This window comes from Astyanax mexicanus, chromosome 24, assembly GCF_023375975.1.
Source record: "Astyanax mexicanus isolate ESR-SI-001 chromosome 24, AstMex3_surface, whole genome shotgun sequence".
In the NCBI taxonomy this organism is placed as follows: Eukaryota; Metazoa; Chordata; class Actinopteri; order Characiformes; family Acestrorhamphidae; genus Astyanax; species Astyanax mexicanus.
Window position 1 is genome coordinate 8,230,864 of NC_064431.1, and position 22,752 is coordinate 8,253,615.

At 38.3% G+C, this 22,752-nt stretch overlaps 1 protein-coding gene across 1 annotated transcript in view; it reads left to right on the forward strand.

The window, feature by feature from the left end:
- Positions 1-22,752, forward strand: part of draxina (dorsal inhibitory axon guidance protein a) — a 48,350-nt gene that overhangs the window by 11,244 nt on the left and 14,354 nt on the right. Inside the window, exons 2-3 of the mRNA XM_022682350.2 lie at positions 19,564-20,020; positions 22,296-22,495. Coding sequence (XP_022538071.1) covers positions 19,582-20,020; positions 22,296-22,495 — 639 coding nt within the window. The 5' untranslated portion in view covers positions 19,564-19,581. The remainder of the gene's footprint in view (positions 1-19,563; positions 20,021-22,295; positions 22,496-22,752) is intronic.

The following is a 22,752-nucleotide window of genomic DNA, read 5'->3' on the forward strand; positions in this document are numbered from 1 at the left end:
TATAATTATGTTGCAGCAATGTAGGGATGCAACGATATCACTTTTTTGCTTCCATTACAGACAGTCACATTTAACTTATTAACCTCTAGGGATGAGGGATATTTTCTATTTTTAGATTCCTCTAAATTCGGACATGAATAATTCTGAATTAATTCCCAAATAACTAAAGATGGATTTTCTAGAAGCTAGCTATAACTGAGAACATAATGATGACAGTACCCAAAAGGCAAAACTCATAACAGAGATGCAAGATACCCGCACTAGAGCCCCCACCAGCAAAACCAATCACTGTCTGGTTCGGCCCTGAGCATGTTGTTTGGAGTTCTTTATTAAATGCCTCTCCTCCTGTTGCAGCATTACCAGCATGCTGATTGTCTCTGAGTTAAAAGGTGTGACAATAAGTATTAGGAAAACTCATAGTCAGTAAGCAGTAAGCAGTCTTCTCATAACTGATGTTACTGCACACAGATTCGCTGTCCTGAAAATGTGCCGGATTTGCTTTAATCCAGTTCCATGTGCAACATTTACCATCCCCAGGACAGTGGGACCATGTTTGGAGCCCTGTATAAAAAAACATCTTCAGAAAAAAAGAAATGGAGCATTTGAGAACTTCTGTGGCCTGCTAACTCTTCATGAAGAATTGAAAGGGAGGCCACTTCATCTTCCTCTTTTTTTTGCCGTCTCTTTTCCTCACAGGGAGTCGGGAGCTTTTTGAAGCAGCAGATGGTTGCTGGAGCCGGGGTGCTCAGCTGGTGGAGATGTTGGTTGACGTTCTCAGTGTGTGTGTAGCTTCTCTCTCTTCGCCCCTGACTCCCTGTCCCCTGTAGATGTCACTGGGTTCAGGCGCCCTACATAAACTAGAGACGAGACTTTTTGTTGCCGTATCATTCAAGTGACTGATACAGTCTCGCTTTCAGTTCCTGCAGAAGAGGAAGAGTCTAATGACTGATGCTCTTCGCAGACTCACTCTGGAACATTCTCCAACTGTCTCATCTTCACTGACGTTCCTAATTATTTTTTTGCGGAGTTGATTCACTTTCTCAGTCTGCGTTTCTTCTGCTTTGCAGAATTCCCAGCGACATCCTCACCCCCCTGTTGCGTTCCTGCTTTTGTTGAATAACACATGAAATCTTCTGCTGCCTGCTGTGCTTTAAGACATGCCTGAAGAATATCTGCAAGAATAGATGAGGGTTCCTTATCCAATTATGTCCTAACTGCTGTCTCCAAAACCAATTTTCTGGACGTTCAGCAGCGTAATTTGCTTCTCTTGGACCCGTGAAGAACATGGAGAGCAGTTCTAAATCATCTGTATTGTTTAATGGTTTTGTGAAATATACTTGCTATTGGACTGTAACTGAGAGTATATTAGATATCCCTGCCTTTTCTTTCTTCTTTCATCATTGTTGCATGGGTTAACCCTTGCTAACCCAGCACATTATCTGCAATACGGTGAGATCCAAGAGATCAGAGTGCTGTTTTTTACCAGTAAATTCTATCATCAGCAATTGCATAAAAGCAGACAGATATTTGAGTTACAGAATTTCTTGGGCTGTTACATGAAGTTTATTTTAGTAGTTTATCTACTCAAAGCAATAAAAAGATACATTGTCACACATTAGTGCTGATATGCATTATATTCATACTGACATATAGGCCTGTCACAATAACATTTTTAAGCAGTTTTAAATTGCGTTAAGACCGAAAGAATTCCAGATATCCGTATATCCCTCGATTAAATTGTGGGACAGACTACAACAGCAGTAAAACTGTACTGTGCATGTATGTGTGTGTGGAGCCTACCCACCCTCCTGTGTCTGAGCAAAGGACAACAGAATAGCACGACTGGGAAAACACAAAAGTTATCATTGTCATTTTCATTTGTTGTACTGTAAGTTCATAACATAATAATAAAGAACAATTTTTAAATAAAATATAAATAAAGTGTATGAAATATACCAGCTCAGTTTCATTAATGGGATCTACTCAGAATCTCATAAAGATAAAGCAGTGGTCTGTTATGCTGATAGAGCTTTGCGCTGGAGTGAATCTGGATAGGGCTGTTCCTCAGTTTCTTAGTGAATGCTCTGGTTGAATTTGAGTCAGGTAAGGTAAATAGCTGACAGACTGACCACATATTTTTTATCAGAACACTTCTTCCAGCATGCGGTATACAAGTAAAGGACCGCCACTATTTAGCATACTTTCCGCATAAAACCTAAAGTATTTTTTTATTGTCTTGCATTCAAACAGAAGTTACAGATGTCTGTGTAAGTTTTGATTAAAATATGTGAAAGACCACAGCAGCAGTAAAACTGTAGCATATGTGTGTTTAAATGTATAAGTAACTTCTCTGCCTAAATTCATGCAAGGGCAGCAAAACTTATCAACGTCATGTTTGTTTATCGTACAGAAATTCAATAACATATATTCGCAACAGGTCTACTTAAAATAAAACACACCAGAATTCATTAGACGTGAGTCATGTCCCACCTGCTCGGGTACCGTCACACAGTCGGCTTTTAAAAGGTTTAAAAGGACTATAAGGTTCACCGTATTATAAGGCGCACTATCTATAAACATATAACTATACATTTTCTGGTCTATTTTCATACATAAAGCACACTAGATTATAGGGAGCATTTTAAGCGACAATAGTAAGGAACAAGGGTGTCACCATGTTTCCCTCCTATTTCAAGCAGGTCTCGCAGCTGGGGCGCCAATGTAAATGAAACTGTAATTCTTAAAAAAAAAAAAATCCTTTTAAAGTCAAACGGGCGCCGGATGTTAATCTACACAGATTTATCTCCTGAAAACTGTTTATTTGGGTGAGGAAAGTGATTCCATTTTCTTACAGTAAGTTTAGATTTCCAGTATTTTAGTGCGATTAGCAGCAGCGCTAGCTGTGGTGAGCAGCAGTCCTAACCTGGTTAGCAGCACTTAGCAGTAGTAAATGTCACCCGACAGTAAGTGCTAGCTAGACTAAGGAACTCTGAGTGTTCCAGTAAGCCAGGGTGCTATCAGCTAGTGGTTTGTCCCATATAGCTTGTTCAGACATCCCAAGTTGCAAAAGTTGATTTCAGGGAGGCCCCCCCATCTAAAAAAACATTTCATATCATATTACAATAATTATTAATATTGCCTCTGCCATGATCTGCTTTCTCTCACACTCTGAACAAATCCCGTCCGGGAGGGGGGAAAAACACTGCCCGCCCACACTAAAAACTGATTGGCTGTCTCGCAGACTCTTTGCAGAGAACAGGCCAATCAGAACCCTCTCTGTTTTCTCTCTCTCCTTCCCACACGCGGTTAGAGGAAAAAAGTCTGTGGCCTGTGTGCGCGTTTGGGGCGCTCGTTCTGAATTCTGGGAGATTATATGCGACTCGCGGGCATCAGAGAGCCGCTACCGAAATGCGGGAGACTCCTGCAGCTTCAGGGAGACTTGGTTTGTCTGCTTGTTTTAACACGGTAAACACACAAACTACAGTTCGATATTGTCTCCTCTGAACGATGAAAGAGCTAGCGCGGCGGTTATTTTCTAATACTAAATATGGCTCCAGCTTCTGGTGCTGGAGCTACTTTACTAAATCTTTTGTATAACGCTGCACTTTAGCGGAGTGACTTTACTGCTCCTTACAACCTCCTAAAATACATTTATAAGGCGCACAATTTTTAGGCAAAATTAAAGGATTTTATAGTTCAAAAAATACAGTACTCTTAGTTTGAACTTTGAAAAACCATGTAGTGTGTAAATGGCATAAGACAGGTCCAGGAATGTTTTTTTTTATTTCCAGTCTCAGACTTTCGGTCTGTGGCATCTAACCCCAGAAATCTAAATCCTGAGTGGGTGGGCTGCACATGGTCAGTAAAATGGATTAGCATATAGAATTGTGCTTCCTTTATTGTTGGATGCACTGCTGCAGTTTCTGCACACACATTTAGATCACAGTTTAGATGCTAAAGGCTTGGTAATGAGTTTTTGGAGAGTAAAAATTAATAATTATTAGTAGTGTGGTGTAATTTACTCATAAAACCCCAGACTGTCACATCTACATAAAACATAATACCTGCCTCTTTTCTGAAGATAGTGTTAACGTTAAATGAGAGCATACCTGTGAAACTGTAATTTGCACAGTTGGCAGGTTAGACTCACTTACATTTCTATGTATAATTATAAGGTCATTAACACATCCATGTTCACCCGTAAATGTGTCAGTTGTAGGTGTATTCTTTTGTAGAGCTCTGATGTAGGTATCATCTTAGTCAGTAATCTTCATTTACTTGATGGGAGCGGCTCTGGTCCTGTAAGCAATTACACCACCCACGGTCACATTTACATATGAATTCAAGATGGTCTATAATTTGCTTTGCAGTTTATCATTCATCATCACCAATTATCACCTTCTTCTTTTAAAGCTTGACAACATAATTTCACTCAGGGTTAACATGTTTGTCTTGTATGATAGTTTAAAATATATTTATTTTAAAGCAGATAAATATATTAGAAAGCAGAAAAAATTGGATCAGAATTAGAAAATTAACTGAACAAACTGTACAAAATCCTTTAGTGACTTTGTCAAAGATATTTGCTGTATCAGGTGGAGTAATGCTGCATTTAAGTCTACCCAGAGGAAAACTGTATTTCTCAAATGTTGATATTTGATGTCTTCTCCTAAAATTGCATAGATACTAGCATTAGACAAAAATAAGACATGAGATACTTCTGGGGTTAAAGGAGTTCAAAACTGAGAATTTTGTTTTAAATACAAAGGAGATCTGAGGAGATCTACAGGTGGTCTGCCAAACCCAGGTATTAAACCCACAACCTTTACATCAAAGCTAACAACATCATTCAGAAGTTAAGAACTAATGCATGCTATAGCTCTTATAAAGCTGCATAAAGCTGGATAAAATTGCTCTTCTTCACCTGTGCAGCATCTGATGAGTCGCTGGCAGGCATGTTTACCATCAGTAGACAGGTAGTACCTTGGACTGAACTGTGTCATCTAACAAACAATTTACAGTTTTTCCCAAATGTTTAAACGCATTTCTATAAAACTTGGCTCAGTTTCTCAGAACTCTAAACACAAACTGCAAATTATTAACTGCTTTCAATTTGTACAAATAAGTGATGTACGATCTGAACTTTGTAATATTACATGTGGAGTTCCTCAGGGTTCTGTACTTGGTCCAAAGTTATTTATTTTATATGTAAATGACTTGGTAAATGTGTCAGGATTTTTTAAATGTATTCTATTTGCAGATGATACCACTTTTTTTTGTTTAGGTAAAGATATAGAACGAATGTTGGATATTATACAGATAGAATTTGTGAAAATACAAACTTGGTTTCAGCTTAATAAATTATCATTAAATCTGGATAAAACAAACTATATGATATTCAGTAATAGAAAGAAAACTATTGATGTTCCATTTAGAGTTGATGGTGTTGAGGTTTGTAGAGTCAGTGAGGTGAAGTTTCTGGGTGTCATCATTGATGAAAAGCTGACATGGAAACCACACATTAATCATTTAAAAACTAAAATCGCTAAATCTATTGCATTATTGTACAAAGTAAGGGAGTTATTTAATGATAAAGCTCTGTATATATTGTATAATGCTATAATTGTTCCACACTTAATCTACTGTATTGAAGTCTGGGGAAAAGCGTGTAAAACAATTACAAATTCTATTCTTATTCTACAGAAAAGGGCTGTAAGAATTATCACCAGAAAACATTACAGTCATCCATCAAATACACTGTTTTATCAGTTGAAATTATTGAAATTCTATGATTTAGTTGACTTTTATATTTTATTATTTATGTATGAGGCTCATAAAAAAATTCAAACATTCAATTAAATTTTGTGAAGAGAAAAAGTTGTTATAATCTTAAGGGGATAGAGATGTTTGTAAAACCTAAATTTCGAACTAGTCTTAAGGAGCGGTGTACTGTAATTCAAGGAATAAGATTATGGAATAATTTGGAGAGTGATGTTAAAAATGCTAGATCAATGTATGTGTTTAAAAAAAAATGAAATAGTATAATGTGTAACTATATAAATTGTTTGAGAAGGATTTGATGTTTTTGTCTATTTTTTTTTGTTTGTTTGTTTTTGTTTTTGTTTTTTTTTCCCAAAAATTTACTATTGTTCTTAAATATTTTTGGGATAAAAGGGGCAGATATTATAAGATTTTTTTTCTTCTTTCTGCTGCCTTTCATTTTATTTGTGATTTGTATATTTCTTTTTCTGTAAAATTGTATTTTGTTTATAATGAAATGAATAAATCTTCTAAACTAAACTAAACTAAAAAAAATGTCCTGCAGAGCATCAAATAAACACTGACAAGATAAATTCAAAGCACTTTTATCAGAAGTATTTGGTTGTGTTTTTGACTTCATGAGGCCGCTGTACAAATTCAAATGCATACAAGTCCATGGAAATATGTTGGCTTTCTGTTGTTTTTGTTTATTTGTTGTGGTGTAGGACCCCCCCATTTACAGTACTACACAAATATAAGCTATGTGTACTGTATGTAAAATGTTGCAAAACTGTAATTTTCACCTATTTTCACAATGAGAAACATGATAAGGAAAATTCACATACAATGAGGACACAAAAATGTATTTATTGCAAAATGCAAAAAAACAGATCACTGTTCTTCAGACCTCTGATATTGGTCAGGCAAGAAGACCTCATCTACATCAGCTGCAATATTCTCCCTCGCCAAACAGTGTGGGAAAAATGCCTTGCATGACAAATCCATCCATGGCAATCATGTGCGTGGATGTCATCACATGCCTCCCCCATTACATGAAGTAGAGCCACACGCTCGTGGGGTCTGCGTTTGTACACTTTCCACCTCCATGCAGAAAAGAATTCCTCTATTGGATTGAGAGATGGGGAATATGGTGGAAGATGCAGCACAACAAACTGTGGATTTAGAGAACCAATCATTGACCAGAGCTGCCCAGTGGAAACTTACATTATCCCAGATGACAACATAGTATGGCTGTATCAGTCACTTGAGGCCTCTTTTATACTTTGACAAATGATTGAAATGTTCTTCTAATTAAGTTTATATAGCTGCAACTTGTGTGAGACTACTTGGTAATTAGAGTTTTGTATTTGGAAGTCAGTGATTCTTAGGTGAGCAAGGTGTTCTAAATGATGAAATTTGTGTTTAGTGATTTGCAAAGCTGTGATTTAGAATGATATTTGAGTGAGAACATATAAAATTGTGTTTAGAGTTTAGCAGTTTGGAGTCACAATGTTGACACATGAGCTTCATGTTTTTGGATTTGTGTGCATAGTTCCACATTTTTTGTGTAAACATTTGGGAAAAACTGTAAACAATATATGTATGGCTTTATTTATTCACCAGAGGTTTACAACCCAGCCAAAAGCTTTCACATAATTGGAAAAAAAGAGCTACGTTATTTTACTCTAGATTGCTTAGGTTTTAGCAAACAAATAGCATTGGCTCTTTATTTCTGAGGGTAAAAACTCCTGCAGAAATAAGAAAATACAGAAATTAATAATAAAAGCATTATTGCACTTTACATATAAGAGTTTGTGCTGACTGTTTGTGTGCTTTACCAGAGGCTAACTGTGTTTATGGGCTTTGCTAGCAGAGGACTCCACCTTGAAGTACGTCACTGGATTTGCCCACTTTGCGATGCTCACAATTCCGAAGTCGAACAGCTTTCGGCCGCTCTGTTGCTTTCGTTGATTACAGAGTGCACGCACACTAACATGTACATATCTGATTTTTCTTTTGTGAAAGAAAGATTGCTATTAAAAATGTGCAGTTGCTATTAAATCATTTGTATAGCATTATTTTTAATATGTTCTGAACTAAAAAGTAAAGTTGGGCTCTTCAAAAAATGGTAAATACGAGTTTTTTTGCAGCAGTCATGTGCACTTATTTTGTAAATACGATATTTCCAAAGTAACATAAAGACAGCAAAAGGGCATTTTGGCTGCACTGTCACTATTGTAGTGGTGGGACAATTTATGGATTTTGCAATATATTTTATTTACTTTTGATGGTATTATACTGTATTGAATCGTAGCGATATGTGGCATTTGACTTACTAAAGTTACTGTTCTTTACTGCATATGGTAGTAAAAATCTGTAAAACTGACTCCAATAAGGAGTATTTTATCCTCTTCAGTAACTCTGATGCCATGAAGTATCGCAGAGAATTGTCTTGTAATATATCAAGAAATGCAGAATCACATCCCCAACTAAAAAGTAAAGTTGAGCTCTTCAAAAAATGGTAAATATTAAAAATGTTGGTGTCATTCCTGTCCACTTACCTTGTAAAAATTATATTTCCATTGTAACGTGAAATCTGCAAAAGGACTGTTAAGGTTCTGTGTTTCACTGCTGATTGGTTTATGTTTGCTGCATTTTTCGCTGCACTGTCACCACTGTAGTGGTGGGGCAATATATTGATATTGCAATATATTGTATCGTTTCGATGGTATTATACTGTATCGAATTGTAGTAAAATATGTCTTCAAATTTGGAAAATTTGAAACTTGCCCCAAATTTGCCTTACTAAATGTACTGCTTCACGTGGTGACACTAATCAAATGAATAGGTAAACCTGCAGTGAAGTATATTATTGGTTTTGAAATTGTCTAAAACTGACTTCAGTAAATTCACAGTTCCTGGTATTTTCTTATTTAGGAGTATTTTATCCTCTTTAGTAACTCTGTTGTTGGAAGTATTGAGAGAATTGTCTTGTGATCGAATATCACAGAATTAGAGTATCGTGATATCATCATAATTGAGGGCAACGTTTCTTGATAATATTGTATTGTGAGATGCCCTCTGATTCTCCCTTTACTGCTGATGGGTTTGTGTCTGATTGGCTGCAGTGTCCTGGTATATACAGCAGCAGACCTTGACTGAATTACTCATAATTATAAATCAAGCTCTTCTCAATCCAGATAAGCAGAGAGCTTGAGTCGATTATCTAACCGCTCATTCTTCTCCTCCTGTCATCCCACGGTCACTCCGAACCCCTCCTGACTGAGTGCTGAGTCTCTGACAGGCTCGGGCTCCTGTGCCAGATGTGGTTTACGCTCACTGTGGCTCTTGTTTACAAGCTTGTGATGCGTGTGGGGGGGACATCCCGCCGAGCGCAGCAGGAGGTGAGGACTGCGTGTTGCACCAACATCCTCCACACCTCCCCCGGATCTCCAGGACGCTTTGTTTCATCAGCAGCTCTTTCAAAGGCCCACCTGTTTCGCTCGTGTGACAGCAGGCCGCCGCGGACTGCGCTACTCCAGCCGAGGCTTTGTGTGGGCCCGAGTGCAGGCGGAGAGCACCAGTAGAGCTGTGCACAGCTTAAAAACTCCTAAAGCTCCCCTCAGGGATTAATAAAGCACTTGAAATGGTGTATCCGCATCAGTAGGTATGGGTGGTTGGTCGATGTCAGCAGAAAGTGCTGGATTGGGTATTGAAGGGGAAACAAGAATGGATCAGTTCCAGTCCTGGAAGAAGTCTAGCCTGAAATAGCATGATGCAATGTTGTCATAATGTTAGCTACACAAAACTGTTTCTCCAAAATGACAACTTTATAGAAGAAGAAGTAGAAAACTTAACTTTTAGTTGAAGTTGGTGTTATTCCCAGTTCAGTTGGGAACTTTTGAGCATTTTTTATGGATCTGCTTATCATATATACAGTACCAATCAAAAGTTGGACACACCTAATTTACTGTTTTTTTCTTTATTTCTTTATTTAATTATTTTCTACTTTCTAATGAAATGTGTTCCTAAGAAGTAATGAAACATACCAATTCTGCCTAGAATGTTTCCAGACTTTTCCTAATCTTTAAAAAAACGCTTTTATTGTGGTAATTTCCGCTCTGTAGCACCCTCTCAGGTTCAACTGTGCTATAGGCGTAAATGATGTGTTTGTGTACTTTAGTAAGCAGACACATCACAATATGCAGATCAGTCAATCAAAAATTCTACCCCTCTGCTGACGTCCAACCCTCTGCGTCTCACCACTATCAGAGGCACACTGCTGCTGCTGCACTTTAGCCAATCAGCTCTCCTTCCTGCCCTGCCCCTAAACCCATACATCACCAAGTGCCCCTCCCAAACTACCCCTCCATTTTTTTTAGCCTTTTTCACATTTGTCTTTTTCTGAGGGTGGATTCAGCAAAAATCACAGTTTTTTTGTGCCCCATTAAAGACATTAAATAATGCAGGGACCTCAACAATATTCTGTAATTAATCATGGACAAAATTACTGTAAAAAAAATTTAATATTTTGTGTTGCTCTAGCACTTAAAATCTCAATAAAATGCATTTAAATGTGTGGTTGTGACGTGACAAAATGTTAAGGGGTATGAATACTTTTAAAGCCACTGTACAATGTGGAAATTAAATTAAATAAAGAAATAAAGAAAAACACTGAATGAAAAACTGTGTCCTAACTTTTGACAGGTCCTGTAATGATTTTTTAAGCAGTTCGCACCAGCAGCGCCTCATATTGTGTAGGTTCCTCTTGTGCCGCCAAAACAGCTTTAAACCGGACCCCTCAGGGCACAGCCAGCAGAAACTGTTGCAGCAATCTGTGCTACAGTCAATCTTAAGAGCTGACAGGCTGGCCTTCCCTCCCCACTCACACACTTCAGTGAGTGTTCAGCACCCATGACCCTGTCACCGGTTCATTGGTTGGCCTTTCTTGGGTCAGTTTTGGTAAATTTTAACTACTTCTTAGTATATTGTATTCTGGGAACACCATACAGGACCTGCCTGATGTTCTGGAGATAGTTTAACCCAGTTAACTATCATAGTTTAACCCTTGTCATTTAGATCTTAGAATTAAGCTGTTTCTGTTACTGTGCCTTTAAGACTAATTTATGTAAATCACTGTTGACTAGGTTCTGCAAGGATACTTTTAGTAGTCGAATAATCTGTATATTATTATTATGCTCCCCATCTCTGCTTCCTGTGGCTATGACTTCTGTTTATTTATCTTCGCTTTAAAAGGATACACCGAACACAACAGAATGCATATTTACTCACTAAATATCAGAATTTTCCACGTTAAAACGTCTTTAGTTATAAAGTTATACCAGGGTGTCTATTCTGTCTGTAAGGTATAGGCTAATTGTGTAATATCAGATATCGGCCCAGAATTCCCACATCAGTGCATCTCTGCTTCACACACACACAGATCTGTCATTTACAAGTTTATTTACTTATTAAATATCAAAACTTTCCACATTAAAACATCTTTTAGGCATTTAAAAGGCATTTAAATGCACAAAGGATGATTTAATGTGGAACGTTTTGATATTAAGTGAGTAAATGTGTAAAATGTTGTGTCTGTTACTTTTGGTGACCGAGCTAACTGTGAACTAGAGGTGAACCGATGTGGGAATATCAATGTGAGCATGTAAATAGATCATGAACTGTGATCTCAGTGGATGACTTGGGAAGGACCACTCCTGTATAAGTTGTGTGGTGTTATCTTGTGAGTGACCAAGCTAAGAGTGTGTGAACTAGAGATGCACTGATGTGGGAATTCTGGGATGATGCCAATATCTGATATTACACATTTATTCTTTACAGAGAGACTAGACACTCCGGTATAAGTTTATAACAAATAAAATAAATAAATAGAAATGAGCTTAAATCAATGGATTTTAAAGTACTTGGACCAGTGTCAGCCCATTGTGGTAGTCAGTCAGCATCACTTGGTTCTTTACCAGGATACAGTGAATACTTCTGCAAGTATGGGTTTATAGTATCTAGACATTGGCCAGTGCTCATGCTGCAAAATAAAAATATTGTCTGAAATCAGTTAAATTCCGTTATCAATGCGCATTCCTAAAGTAAGAGCATGTGCAGCCCTTAACCCCCCCCCCCCCCCCCAAGCACAATGCAACCAACCACTATTTTTTTTAATTATGACTGAAATTTACTCTTTGAATCATATACAAACAGCAGACTACTTGGAGAAGTTCATTCAGAGACATTCTGATTCAGTACGACCAGTAATGTTTTATTAATAAAACATACATCAATTTTAGCCAGTATCATTAGCTCTGGCTTTAAAACATGCCCACCTATTATGTTTTACTGCCCCTCCAAACACAGCAGTCTTAAACCGGGCCTGGAGTCAACAAATGTTTATAGTTGACATTGTCAATTACGTTGACTATTCTTGCTGTATTGTGCTTTACTCAGATAGCAATCTTCTAAAAAACCTTTGTAACTTTAACCTTAATTTGAAATCGACAGCCCTGGTAAACCCCTCATGCTTTAGTAGACACTGACAGCAAAGCAAATATAAAAACTAAAGACTAACTGAACTGTACACATTATAGTATGTTATACAATCTCTTTGTCAATTCTCACTTTTTCTTGAGAATTGCTATCGAATCATTTTGGTTGTCAAACATTCGGTGTATCCCTATTACATACAGTACATGTATTTGTGTTAAACAATCCATTTACAACTATGAGATAATATTCAGCAACCAAGCATATACCTTAATATCCACCTCCTTTTTTCTACACCTATATAAATTGCTGCTGGAGTTTTTGGATTGAGAATAGTTAACAGTGTCCTGTGGGCAGCATCAGTTAAGAACTAGAGGATGACCTACACTGTAAACTGTTCAGCAACAGATTCAGAGCTTCTGCCTCTGACTTTACTTTATCTACCAGGTGGAGCAGCTATAGGTAGGAATGTCTGACAGAGTGGAGGACAGTAAGTGAAAGGAGGACAATAATAAAGATTTTATTACACTCTGTAATTATAGAATAATATTATACTTCTGAACTTGTCCAGGTTCAAATCTACATAATCTAATTTCTTTAGCAGCCATGTATTAGCTGACAGCCTGTAAGTTTAGTTTAAATTGTGTAAATAAGATTTTTTTTTACTGAATGGTTGAATTAACTGGACTGAGTCCAAGAAACATGAGTTCCTCTTATGCGAGAACGTCTATCACCCAACCAGCCCACGATTTCGGCCACTCTGTTGTGGGGAGACAGCAGCGTACGGGAAATCAATAGGAGTGGTATATTGAGCTGCTGCAGGGCTGCGGGTCGATAAATAGACCAGCAAGCTCCTCTCTGCATTTATACAAACACACACACACACACACACACACACACACAAGAATGCAGATGAATTTACATCTACCTTGTGTAGAGGAGTGCAGTCAGGGTAGGCAACCAGGGGCGTTTACTGAGGGCTACTTAAAAGCTCGTCAGTGCAGGGTAAGTGGAGGAAATTGCATATGAGGGAGAGAGCATGAATGGTGCCAGGGGAAATTTATGGTGCGACTGCAGGCGCCTCTTCAGGGAATACAAGCCGCCCGCTTCTGTTTGTCTTTCACCAGCTGTGCACTTTTCACAGCTATATAGAAGGGCTTTAGTGCATCTGCAGAGCTTCAGCCTGATCTTCACCAAAAGAAAGAAAAAACAAAACACAATTGCTGGGTTCAGTCGCAGCACCTCAAAATGAATAGCCGTGCCAGAGTATGATAAAGACCTGCGTCTGACAGCAAAGGTAATTATGAAAACAAACTGCATCTCCCACCATCATTAGCTTGCTGAGAGGCTCTCAATTATAACAATGACTATGGTCAATAGACAATACCACATCATTATTACCAGAGTGCAGTGGGATGCACTTTACTGCCGACATGCCCGAACCAGGCCTCCACAGCTCCAACGCACACTGAAAGCCAGAGAACCTTCTCCTGAGGTGTAGAGTTCCTGTTTTATGCAGATATACAGCAAAACCTGGAGGGTTTGTAGACATACAAACCCACACCAGATTGAATGGAACACACACCTTCCAAAAAGTTCCAACTTTTGTTTTGTCAGACCCAAGAATATTTACCCAAAAGTCTTGAGGATTATCAAGATGTTTTCTGGCGAAAATCAGTCAAGCCTTAATGTTTTTTTGCTAAACAGTGTTTTTTATCATGGCACTTTGCCATGCTGACCATTTTTGACAAGTCTCTTTCTTATGATGGAGTCAGGAATGCTGACCATAACTAAGACAAGTGAGGCCTGCAGTTCTTTCAGTATTGTTATGGGATCTTGGATGAGTGACTAAAAGAGTCGCTGCACTCTTGGGGCAGTTTTGGTCAGCCGGCCAAACATGGGAAGGTTAACCACTCTTCCATGTTTTCGCCACTTCACTGGAGTCCCAAAGCTTCAGAAATGGCTTAATAACCTTTTCCATACTAATAGAGCTTAATTACTTTCTTTCTCAATTGTTCCTAAATTTCTCTGGATATTGGTAAGATATCTAGCTTTTGAATATCTTTTTGTCTACTTCATTTTGTCAGGCAGGTCCTTTTTAAGTGATTTCTTGATTGAGGACAGGTGTGGCAGTGATCAGGCCTGGGTGTGGCTGGAGAAATTAAACTCAAGTGTGATAAAACACAGTTATATTATGTTTTAACTGGCGGGCACTTTTTTAAGACCAAATTAAATATACAACTAAATGTTATTATTTTTAGTATACACCTTTTTTTCAAGATTCAGGATTCAGGATTATAATTGTCAGGTCACAGAGTACAGGTGTACATGTGAGTGAAAAACTTGGGTGCAGGTTCCCACAATTGTGCAGAGAACTATATTTACAACAAGTAATATAATGAAATAAAATAGAATATACAGATAACTTTACAATACACACAATAACAATACACATAATAACTTACACTATAGACATTGTTATATAGATGTGCAGATATCTTGAGTGTGTGTGTGTGTGTGTGTGTGTGTGGAAGTGAGGAAATAGTCCAGTAGGTAACAGAATAAGTTGTGTGCAGTGTGAAGTAAAATGCAGGCTGCAGAGTTTGTATAGATGGCAGAAGGGTGGGTTGGGCAGAACACTGTTCTACTGGCTGTTCCACAGCCCGGGGGAAGATGCTTTCTCTGAACCGGGATTTTTTTATACGATCCTACGATAATATGGCTCAAAATGGCAGATTAGTCATAATGGCTATTAGCTAACTGGCAATGCTATAGGTTTTTAGCTGGATTAATGACTGTTTGATAACAGATCAATGGTACTCTGCTGGTTAGATGAGTAGGTTCGGGGGTTTAATATGATGTGTGGATTATGGGTATAGTCACATATAGTTCAGTCTTTAGTTATTGATCTCAGAACACTGAAATGCAGCTGTCAGTTATTTTTTTTACTTATGTTTTCTGTGATTAATTAATTGAAATTAATGCATTTATTTGACAGTTCTAGGTTTTATTTTTGCTATTTACTTTTATTTCATCCCTTTTTTCCCAAGTCATTATATATTCTGTATGTTAAACTGTGCCAAAGAGATGGAGTTTTCCATTTGGAGAATGGGGAGCATTAATATTCCCCTGTACTCCCCTGTGTGATGGGCCAATATAACCCCTCTCTCATCAACTGCTCATACTTCAAATTTCTTTTAGTGCCACTGGAGTCAGTGGAATCGTTTTCTCGTTAAATGTGCCTGTAATAAAATGGCTGTTATGAATAACCTCAGGCTAATGCGAATGACAGCTCTGCAATACTAATTAAAAGGTAATGTAGGGAGAGAATGGTGTTGCTCTCTGAATAACACCCATTTACCATTTCATGGGCCTGCCTGGCTTCAACTCCAGTGGGTTTTTTAGAAAGTGAACAGCTTGATTCCTCACCGCTGCTCTGAAGGAGTCACTATGGCAAGGCAGAATTCCACAGTGTCCACAAGTGTCTGGAACTTTGCTCCATTGCCACATTTCCATGGCGTTCTCAAGAAACATAAAAAGACCTAGTCTCAGACAGTCTTCTTATTGAGGGCAGTGTAAAGAGCATTGCTTTCATGTTCTCTGGGAACAAAAGGCAGGAATGGTGAGGGGGGCGGGTACAAACCAAGTAGCTTCAGAGGATCAGAGTGACAAATGCTGGATGTTCAAAGTCTGACCCATGTCACTGATTTGCATGGTGTGATGTGTTGAGGGACCCTACTCGTCGCCTTTGATTTTTCTCCTGAGGAAAGAATCCTGCTTTGCTTTTGCTGAGAAATCGCAGCAGAAACAGTTGGTAAGAAATGTGTATATTTATGTCTTGGCAAGGTCTGGCTTGCTTGACAAAAAGCCCTAGACAATCCCATCCCGTGGATTTGAGACCAAATCCACGCTACAATATTTAGAGTGTTTATGGGTACAGTGATGCTCCTCTGTGACATGACCTGAATAGTTCAGTGAAATTGACACCATTTTTCACCAACTTAAGTTGTGTAATTGATGAGCCAAGACATGTTTTGGTGTCTGAAGAGGTGTCTGCTTCTTTTGTTTTACATTGACACTACGAGGCTGAACACAATGATAAGAATTAGTAACATGGATTAGACTAATGCCGACTTTACGTCAAACCATTTTTAAGCAATTTCTGTAGCAACTTGCTGGAGATCTCGATCATTCAGTGTAAGATGGCGAGGATTGAAGTTTTAAATCAGTCTTTTTCTGGTCCTGGCTTTCAAATAAGGTCAACTGTGTTTAATATTATCGTAAGTCTTGAGACCTGGCCGACATAAATAGTGATGTGAACAATTTTAACAACCATTAGGAGAGCTACAGGAAGCCACAAGGCAAGCACGGAAACATTTGCGGAACTAGACATGGATTAAACTCCGGTGATGGTTCGGAAACCACGGTTCTTTTTTTTATGAACGAATTACTGTACACACAAAGGTAACTGTAGCCAAAAGGTGTTTCTTTTTCTGCTCCAATGTTAAAGAGCTTCTCTTCCTGTTAAACTCCACAAGAAACATCATGGGAAATAATCTCAGAAATAATCTATTTGCAGTCTTGCAAATAGTGACCCTGCAAGATCCCCAGTCTCTGTAAAATCTTAACCTGTGACTGAAAAGTCTGTGAGGTGTCTTTATGCCAGGTTCACACTACACAGCTTTTTAGTGTTAGTGTTGTTCACACTACATGACTGGTTGTGCTGAAATTGCGAGTCCTTCAGTTTCACACTACAAAACTGATCGACGACACAGGATCACAAATTACACAATTTCGGGAAATCGCAGACTCCCCTGGCTGCTCTCCAGAAACACATTTATCATGAGACAACACCAGAACTTCCCTATAGAAGAGAATACACACTTGCGCTTGTTGTCCAGAGTGAACAGGTTCATATGAAGCAACTTTGCAAATCTGAGTTTATAAATGTCTGGTCACTTTTATACTGAAATATGTACTTATGTCCTTAATACAGAACTATATCAAATGTTTCAGCATAATTTTTTAACTCCACTTATAAACCATTTAAATACATGTATCTCCAGAATCAGCTTGCCAACCAATCAGCTCACAGTAGCAGTAATGCTAGTGCTATACAGTGTAAAACCTGATTTTTGTAGATAAACTGAAATATACAGGCATGCTTTCTTTGCTTTCTTAGTTAAACACATTATTCTACTTTTTAAAAAATGTAAGAAATACTCAGAACAAGTAGTTCATTATTATTTTTCATTTTTTAAAAGGTTTAGCTTTTAGCTTTTTTCACCCCATTCATAGATGACTCACTCACAGGCTATTTCTAGAGTTTAACAGTCATTTTATGATATAACAGGGGGACAGAGAGTGGCAGACTCTCCATAAATGGCTCTTATGCATTTTGGACCCATAGTCCTCTTGTTCTTCGTAATTTCAAGGGCCGTAGGTAGCCGCTGCTCCTGACTCCCTGTCGCCGACTGAGTCAGATATTAAACATGTTAAATATTTGCCAGACGTGCCAGCTCGAACTACTGAAAGACGCTTGCCGAGCATCTAATGTATGGTTAGCATGAACTCTGCAGATATCTTGTAATACACTTTTCTCACATGTTTTTGTCTGGTTAAGACAGACTTTTGGGGAGGTGTGAATACAGTAATCACACTTGAATGTGGACCAAAACAAACAGAGTATCTGAGTAACTGATTCAGTCGACAGTAGAAGTGTAAAAACACAAACCATATGTGGTTTCTTCCACTGTGATGATGCTATAAAATATAGAATTATCCCTCTGATTAGTGTTCAGACTCACTTACAAGATAACACCTAACAAGATATAGAAGTGTGGGTGTTCCCAAATCATCTCTCAAGGTAGGTGACAGGTAACAGTTTCCTGAACATACTGCTATCCCATGACTTTTGGGATGCCGTTGTCCCTAGAAATAGTTACTAGAGAGTCAATAGTGTAGCAGAAGGACTGCATGCTCTGGATTAATGGAGTTCCTTCCTGCACCTTTGGAATAAGCTGGAGTGGCCTCTGTGATCCTGAACTAATCATTCCATGTTAGTACTCAAAAAAATAGTAATTCTTTTGTGGCTGAACACAGTCAGATCCTCAAAGCAATGTTTCACCTAGGACTAGATATCAGAAACGGACACCAAAAAGGCACCGGCTGAAACGTTTTGGTTATATCTATGTGATGGGCACATGTGCACATGTCGAAGAGGTCAATCAGACTTTGACTAGTCCACTCCAAAATCTTCATTTTGTTTTTTTTTGTTTTGTTTTAGCCATTCTGAGGTTACTTGCTGGTGTGCAATCACTGTCCTGCTACAGAAACCGAGTACACAGCTTAAAGTCACAAACTGATGGGCAGACATTCTCCTTCAGGATTTTCTGGTAGAGCAGAATTCATGATTCCATCTGTTACAGCAAGTTGTCCAGGTCGTAAAGCAGCAAAGCAGACCATCACAGTGTTCTTTAGAGTTTTTCCTTGGAACTCTTACACTTTACTCATTACACTGACCTTGACTGAGACAAACGAGACCTGTAGTTCTTTAGATGTCGGAAACTCCTGGATGAGTTGTCCTTGGCCTTTTTGAGTAATTTTGGTAGGCCAGTTACTCCTGGGAAGGTTCATCAGTGTTCAGTGTTTTCTCCATTAGTAACTAATAGCGCTCACTGTGGTTTGTGAGTCCCAAAGCCTTAGAAATTACCTTGTAACCTTTTCCAGGCTGATAGATGTCATATACTTTTTCTCATCTGTTCTTGAAGGGGTTTAAAAAACCCTTAATACTGTTGTTTTCGTTCTTGATAAAATACCACAGATATATTATTGGTTGTTTGTTCTAACAAGATGCAAATAAAAAGATGGTTGACTGTAAAAGAGAGATATGTTGTGTGAGAAAATATATATATATATATATATATATATATATATATATATATATATATATATATATATGTGTTACAATTAAGAAAAAGCATAGAAAACAATATAATTTAGGTATCTGAATCAAATTCAAGGTATCGTATCGACATCCAAAAATTTTTAACGATACGCCGCCCTAGTTCAAGCATCAAGCATAAAGCCTTCCTAAGAGAGTGGTGACTCTTATTGTAAACTATAGTATAGATCAATAGGACAAATAGATCCATAGGACGCATGGCACGTATTGATCGGTAGGACGTGTCAGAGATACTGTTTGGGATTTCTTATTCCAAGCACGCTGATCATGTTGTTCATTTCCCGTGTTTGTTTGGTCCTTTTTAGCACCTTACTGACCTGAGCCTGTATTTCTCTGACTAACAGGAGGTGCTGTGAGTGAAGATGAAGTCCAGCTGGTGTTTACCCTTCGCCCTCCTCCTCACCACCCTCACTCCTTCCTCACAAAGCAGCGACGACAGCCCGCCTCTGAACACCAAGCGAGGCCTGAGGCAGGCTTCTCCCGCCAACAGAAACGCCCTGCAGGACCCTGAGGCAGCGCTGCATCATGGAGGCCATCGGCGGAGGCAGGGGGTGCTATCCCACAGGCCCCTGCAGACAGCTGCCCGGCCTGAGGACGACGGGACGGGCCTGGAGGGCTTGAGCCCCGTCAGGCTGGAGATGGGGCCTGGGGAGCGAGAGAGAGGTCACGGTGGGGTCAGAGGTCACTCTCACATGAGGGACAATCACCCTCCAGGAGGAGAGTTCTCGCGAAAAGGCAGGAGAAACGGACACCAGCCTGAACACCGGAGACACGGCCGCAGGGACAAGACACGAGGGAAAGGTGCCTGCATGACATAGTCTTCTGCAATGATGGATAATTAATTACAGTGTCTATTTACACAAAGCAGCTTGGCTGTTTGTACATAACCCTGCCTAGTAAATCATGTGACTACAGCCCACCAATAGAATCTCTGATGTCCATATGCAACATTTGGTGCCAGAATTTCCCATATCAGACTGCTGTAACTGAAGGATACCACGTATTTAGCTGAGTAGGTCAATTTACATAAGCTTGTTTAAAAACATTTATAATTAAGGGCTCCAGACAAACTTTTTTTCAAAATTTCCCAAACTGAGAATTATTAATCCTAATTTAAATTAATTAATTTATTTATTTAACATTGCAGTTTATTTTTGTGTAAAATAATAGTATTTCTTTTTTTTTTCATAAACTTTAGCTAGCACCATTACAACACTTTGCATAAACAATCAATAGGTTTTAATTGATTCTGTGGATCACTTTATGTCCGCAGGTTTTCATATGGTTCCATATTACTTAAATTCAGCAAAGGAAACACAGAATTGCAAAAATATCTTAATTGAAATGGCCAACATTTATTATTTTAAATTCTTAATTTTACAGTGCATAGTTCCTGGTGCATTCAGGTGTCTACATCTTAGGGCGTTAACAGATTCAGTCTGCAGCTATAGCATGGAATGTGTTGAAATACTATTATCAGATCAATACTCAGTATCAGCAGATCCACAATATAACAGAACTATTATTATAGCTATTGAGCTATTTCTATAATATCAGTGACAGCAAGTCTTTTGGTTTGGTCTAGAGTGCTGGGGAGTGTGGGTTAAAGAGGTGTTTCTATGCCAGATTAACCATGAATGCCACGTCCAGTTTAGAGTTCTAATTTATTGATTTATTGAGCAAGACTAGTCATGCATGTAGCCTTCTTTACAAAGCCTTCAATGGCACTCTTTCACCAGTACTAAATCCTGCATGAATAAATAAATGCATATACTTTTATTGAACGTACAACAAAAGATGGTAAAAGGTAACTTTATAGTAGAACACCCCCATATAAGCTCTTCAGGTACAAAAATGGTACAAAATCCAAACTTTTGCAAAAATGTGATTATTGTAAAAAAAAATTGTCTAGTAAAAGTAAAAAAAAAAAAAAAAAGAAAATTAGATTTGTTTTAACAATGCATTACTTAACAGCCTACATATAAGGTACATCCCCAGCGACAAGCTTTATATTCTTATAAGTACAAATCTGTACTTATTTCTCTTAGTGTACAGCTTGTCTGAGCCAAACAGCACTGCTGCATGACTAATAATAAAGGTATAAAGACTAAGGGAAAGACCAGAGTCTGTTAAATAGCCACATTGTTGATTGTCTTGATTTTCAATTAAAATTATTTACAAAACTACCCTTTTACAAATATTTATTGATCCCTTAACATCCCAGCAGCCATAACTATGTACAACTAAATACACTTACTTCAGCAGTGCTTTGCTACTGTTCTAATTATTTACTTTAGCAGTGCTACTTTAGTCACACATTTACATGAGTTGTGCAATTTCAGTCATAAATTTACCTCAGCAGTGATGTTTTGTGTTGTAATGTGAGCATGCTGATGCTGCTGAAAAAAGTCCTAACATTATAGGAGACACTGCAATATGACTGGAAATAAACAATTCATTGTCTAGTCTAAATTATTTATTTTGGAACACGAAAATGTATTTTGTTGCAATTTTCGGACAGATATATTTGTTGCGTCCCTAGAATGAATAAACTCTGAATAAACTATCCTTAGTTTAACTTACATTAAAAGATAAGACTATTTTTTCTAAATATTTTCCACAGTTTTCCACCTGTAAAGTTAGTTTATTAAATAAAAACACAGATATTAGCCCATCCTTCTTTTAGCACTTTAGCTAATCCTGCACATGTTTTAGCCTGGTCTTTGAATAAGATACAATTCGATGTAGCCAAACAGATTAGCAGTCATATTAATTAATTAGTCATGAAAGCAGAGTATTTAGTATTTAACTTGTTTAATCTGTTATTTAAGACATAAAGAAAGGTCAGAAAAGATTAAAGCACAAGACAGATGTAGGAAATGGATGTAGGAATGGGCCATTAAACTATATGCCACAACATTATGTTCTATTTCTGCTGTCCATTCTTCATAAAATGTCCCGATCTACAGCACAGTTGAAAAATGTGAGCATGGAGTTGGTTGGAAATAGTTTTGATATGAAAGTGACGAATTATAAGATGTTAAATATAACATCTCTGTCTCTCTCTCTCCCTCAGGGTTCTTTCCTGACCCTAATGCAGAATTAGGCTCTCTGATAAAGGACTTCGATGCGCTGGACGACGCCCCCTTCACGCCCTCACCCAATCACGACGCAGCCGTAGCCGCTGAAGCCCCCTCCCCCGCCTCCCGCATCCCAGTTGCCACGGTAATGAGCGAGCATCCCCCAACTCTGCCCCCGGCCTCCACCAAACCCCAGGTAACCGCTCGGCCAGAAGCGTCCTTCAATATGAAGCTCTATTGTGCTTCTGAAAGTGTGCAGTTCAATAGGATGTTGTTCTACTGGAGGGATTTATCCCCCTGTGGCCTGCGTTTCCGCATGATGTGTAGCTCTGAATAGTGGCATTATTTGTGGAATAGAGAGTTGGAGAAAATGGTCAGTGTGTTACAGAATGTGGAATTTGGAAATTGGGTAATTTGTTAGGTTTCAGTGCTTCTTTTCAAGAATTTTAACAG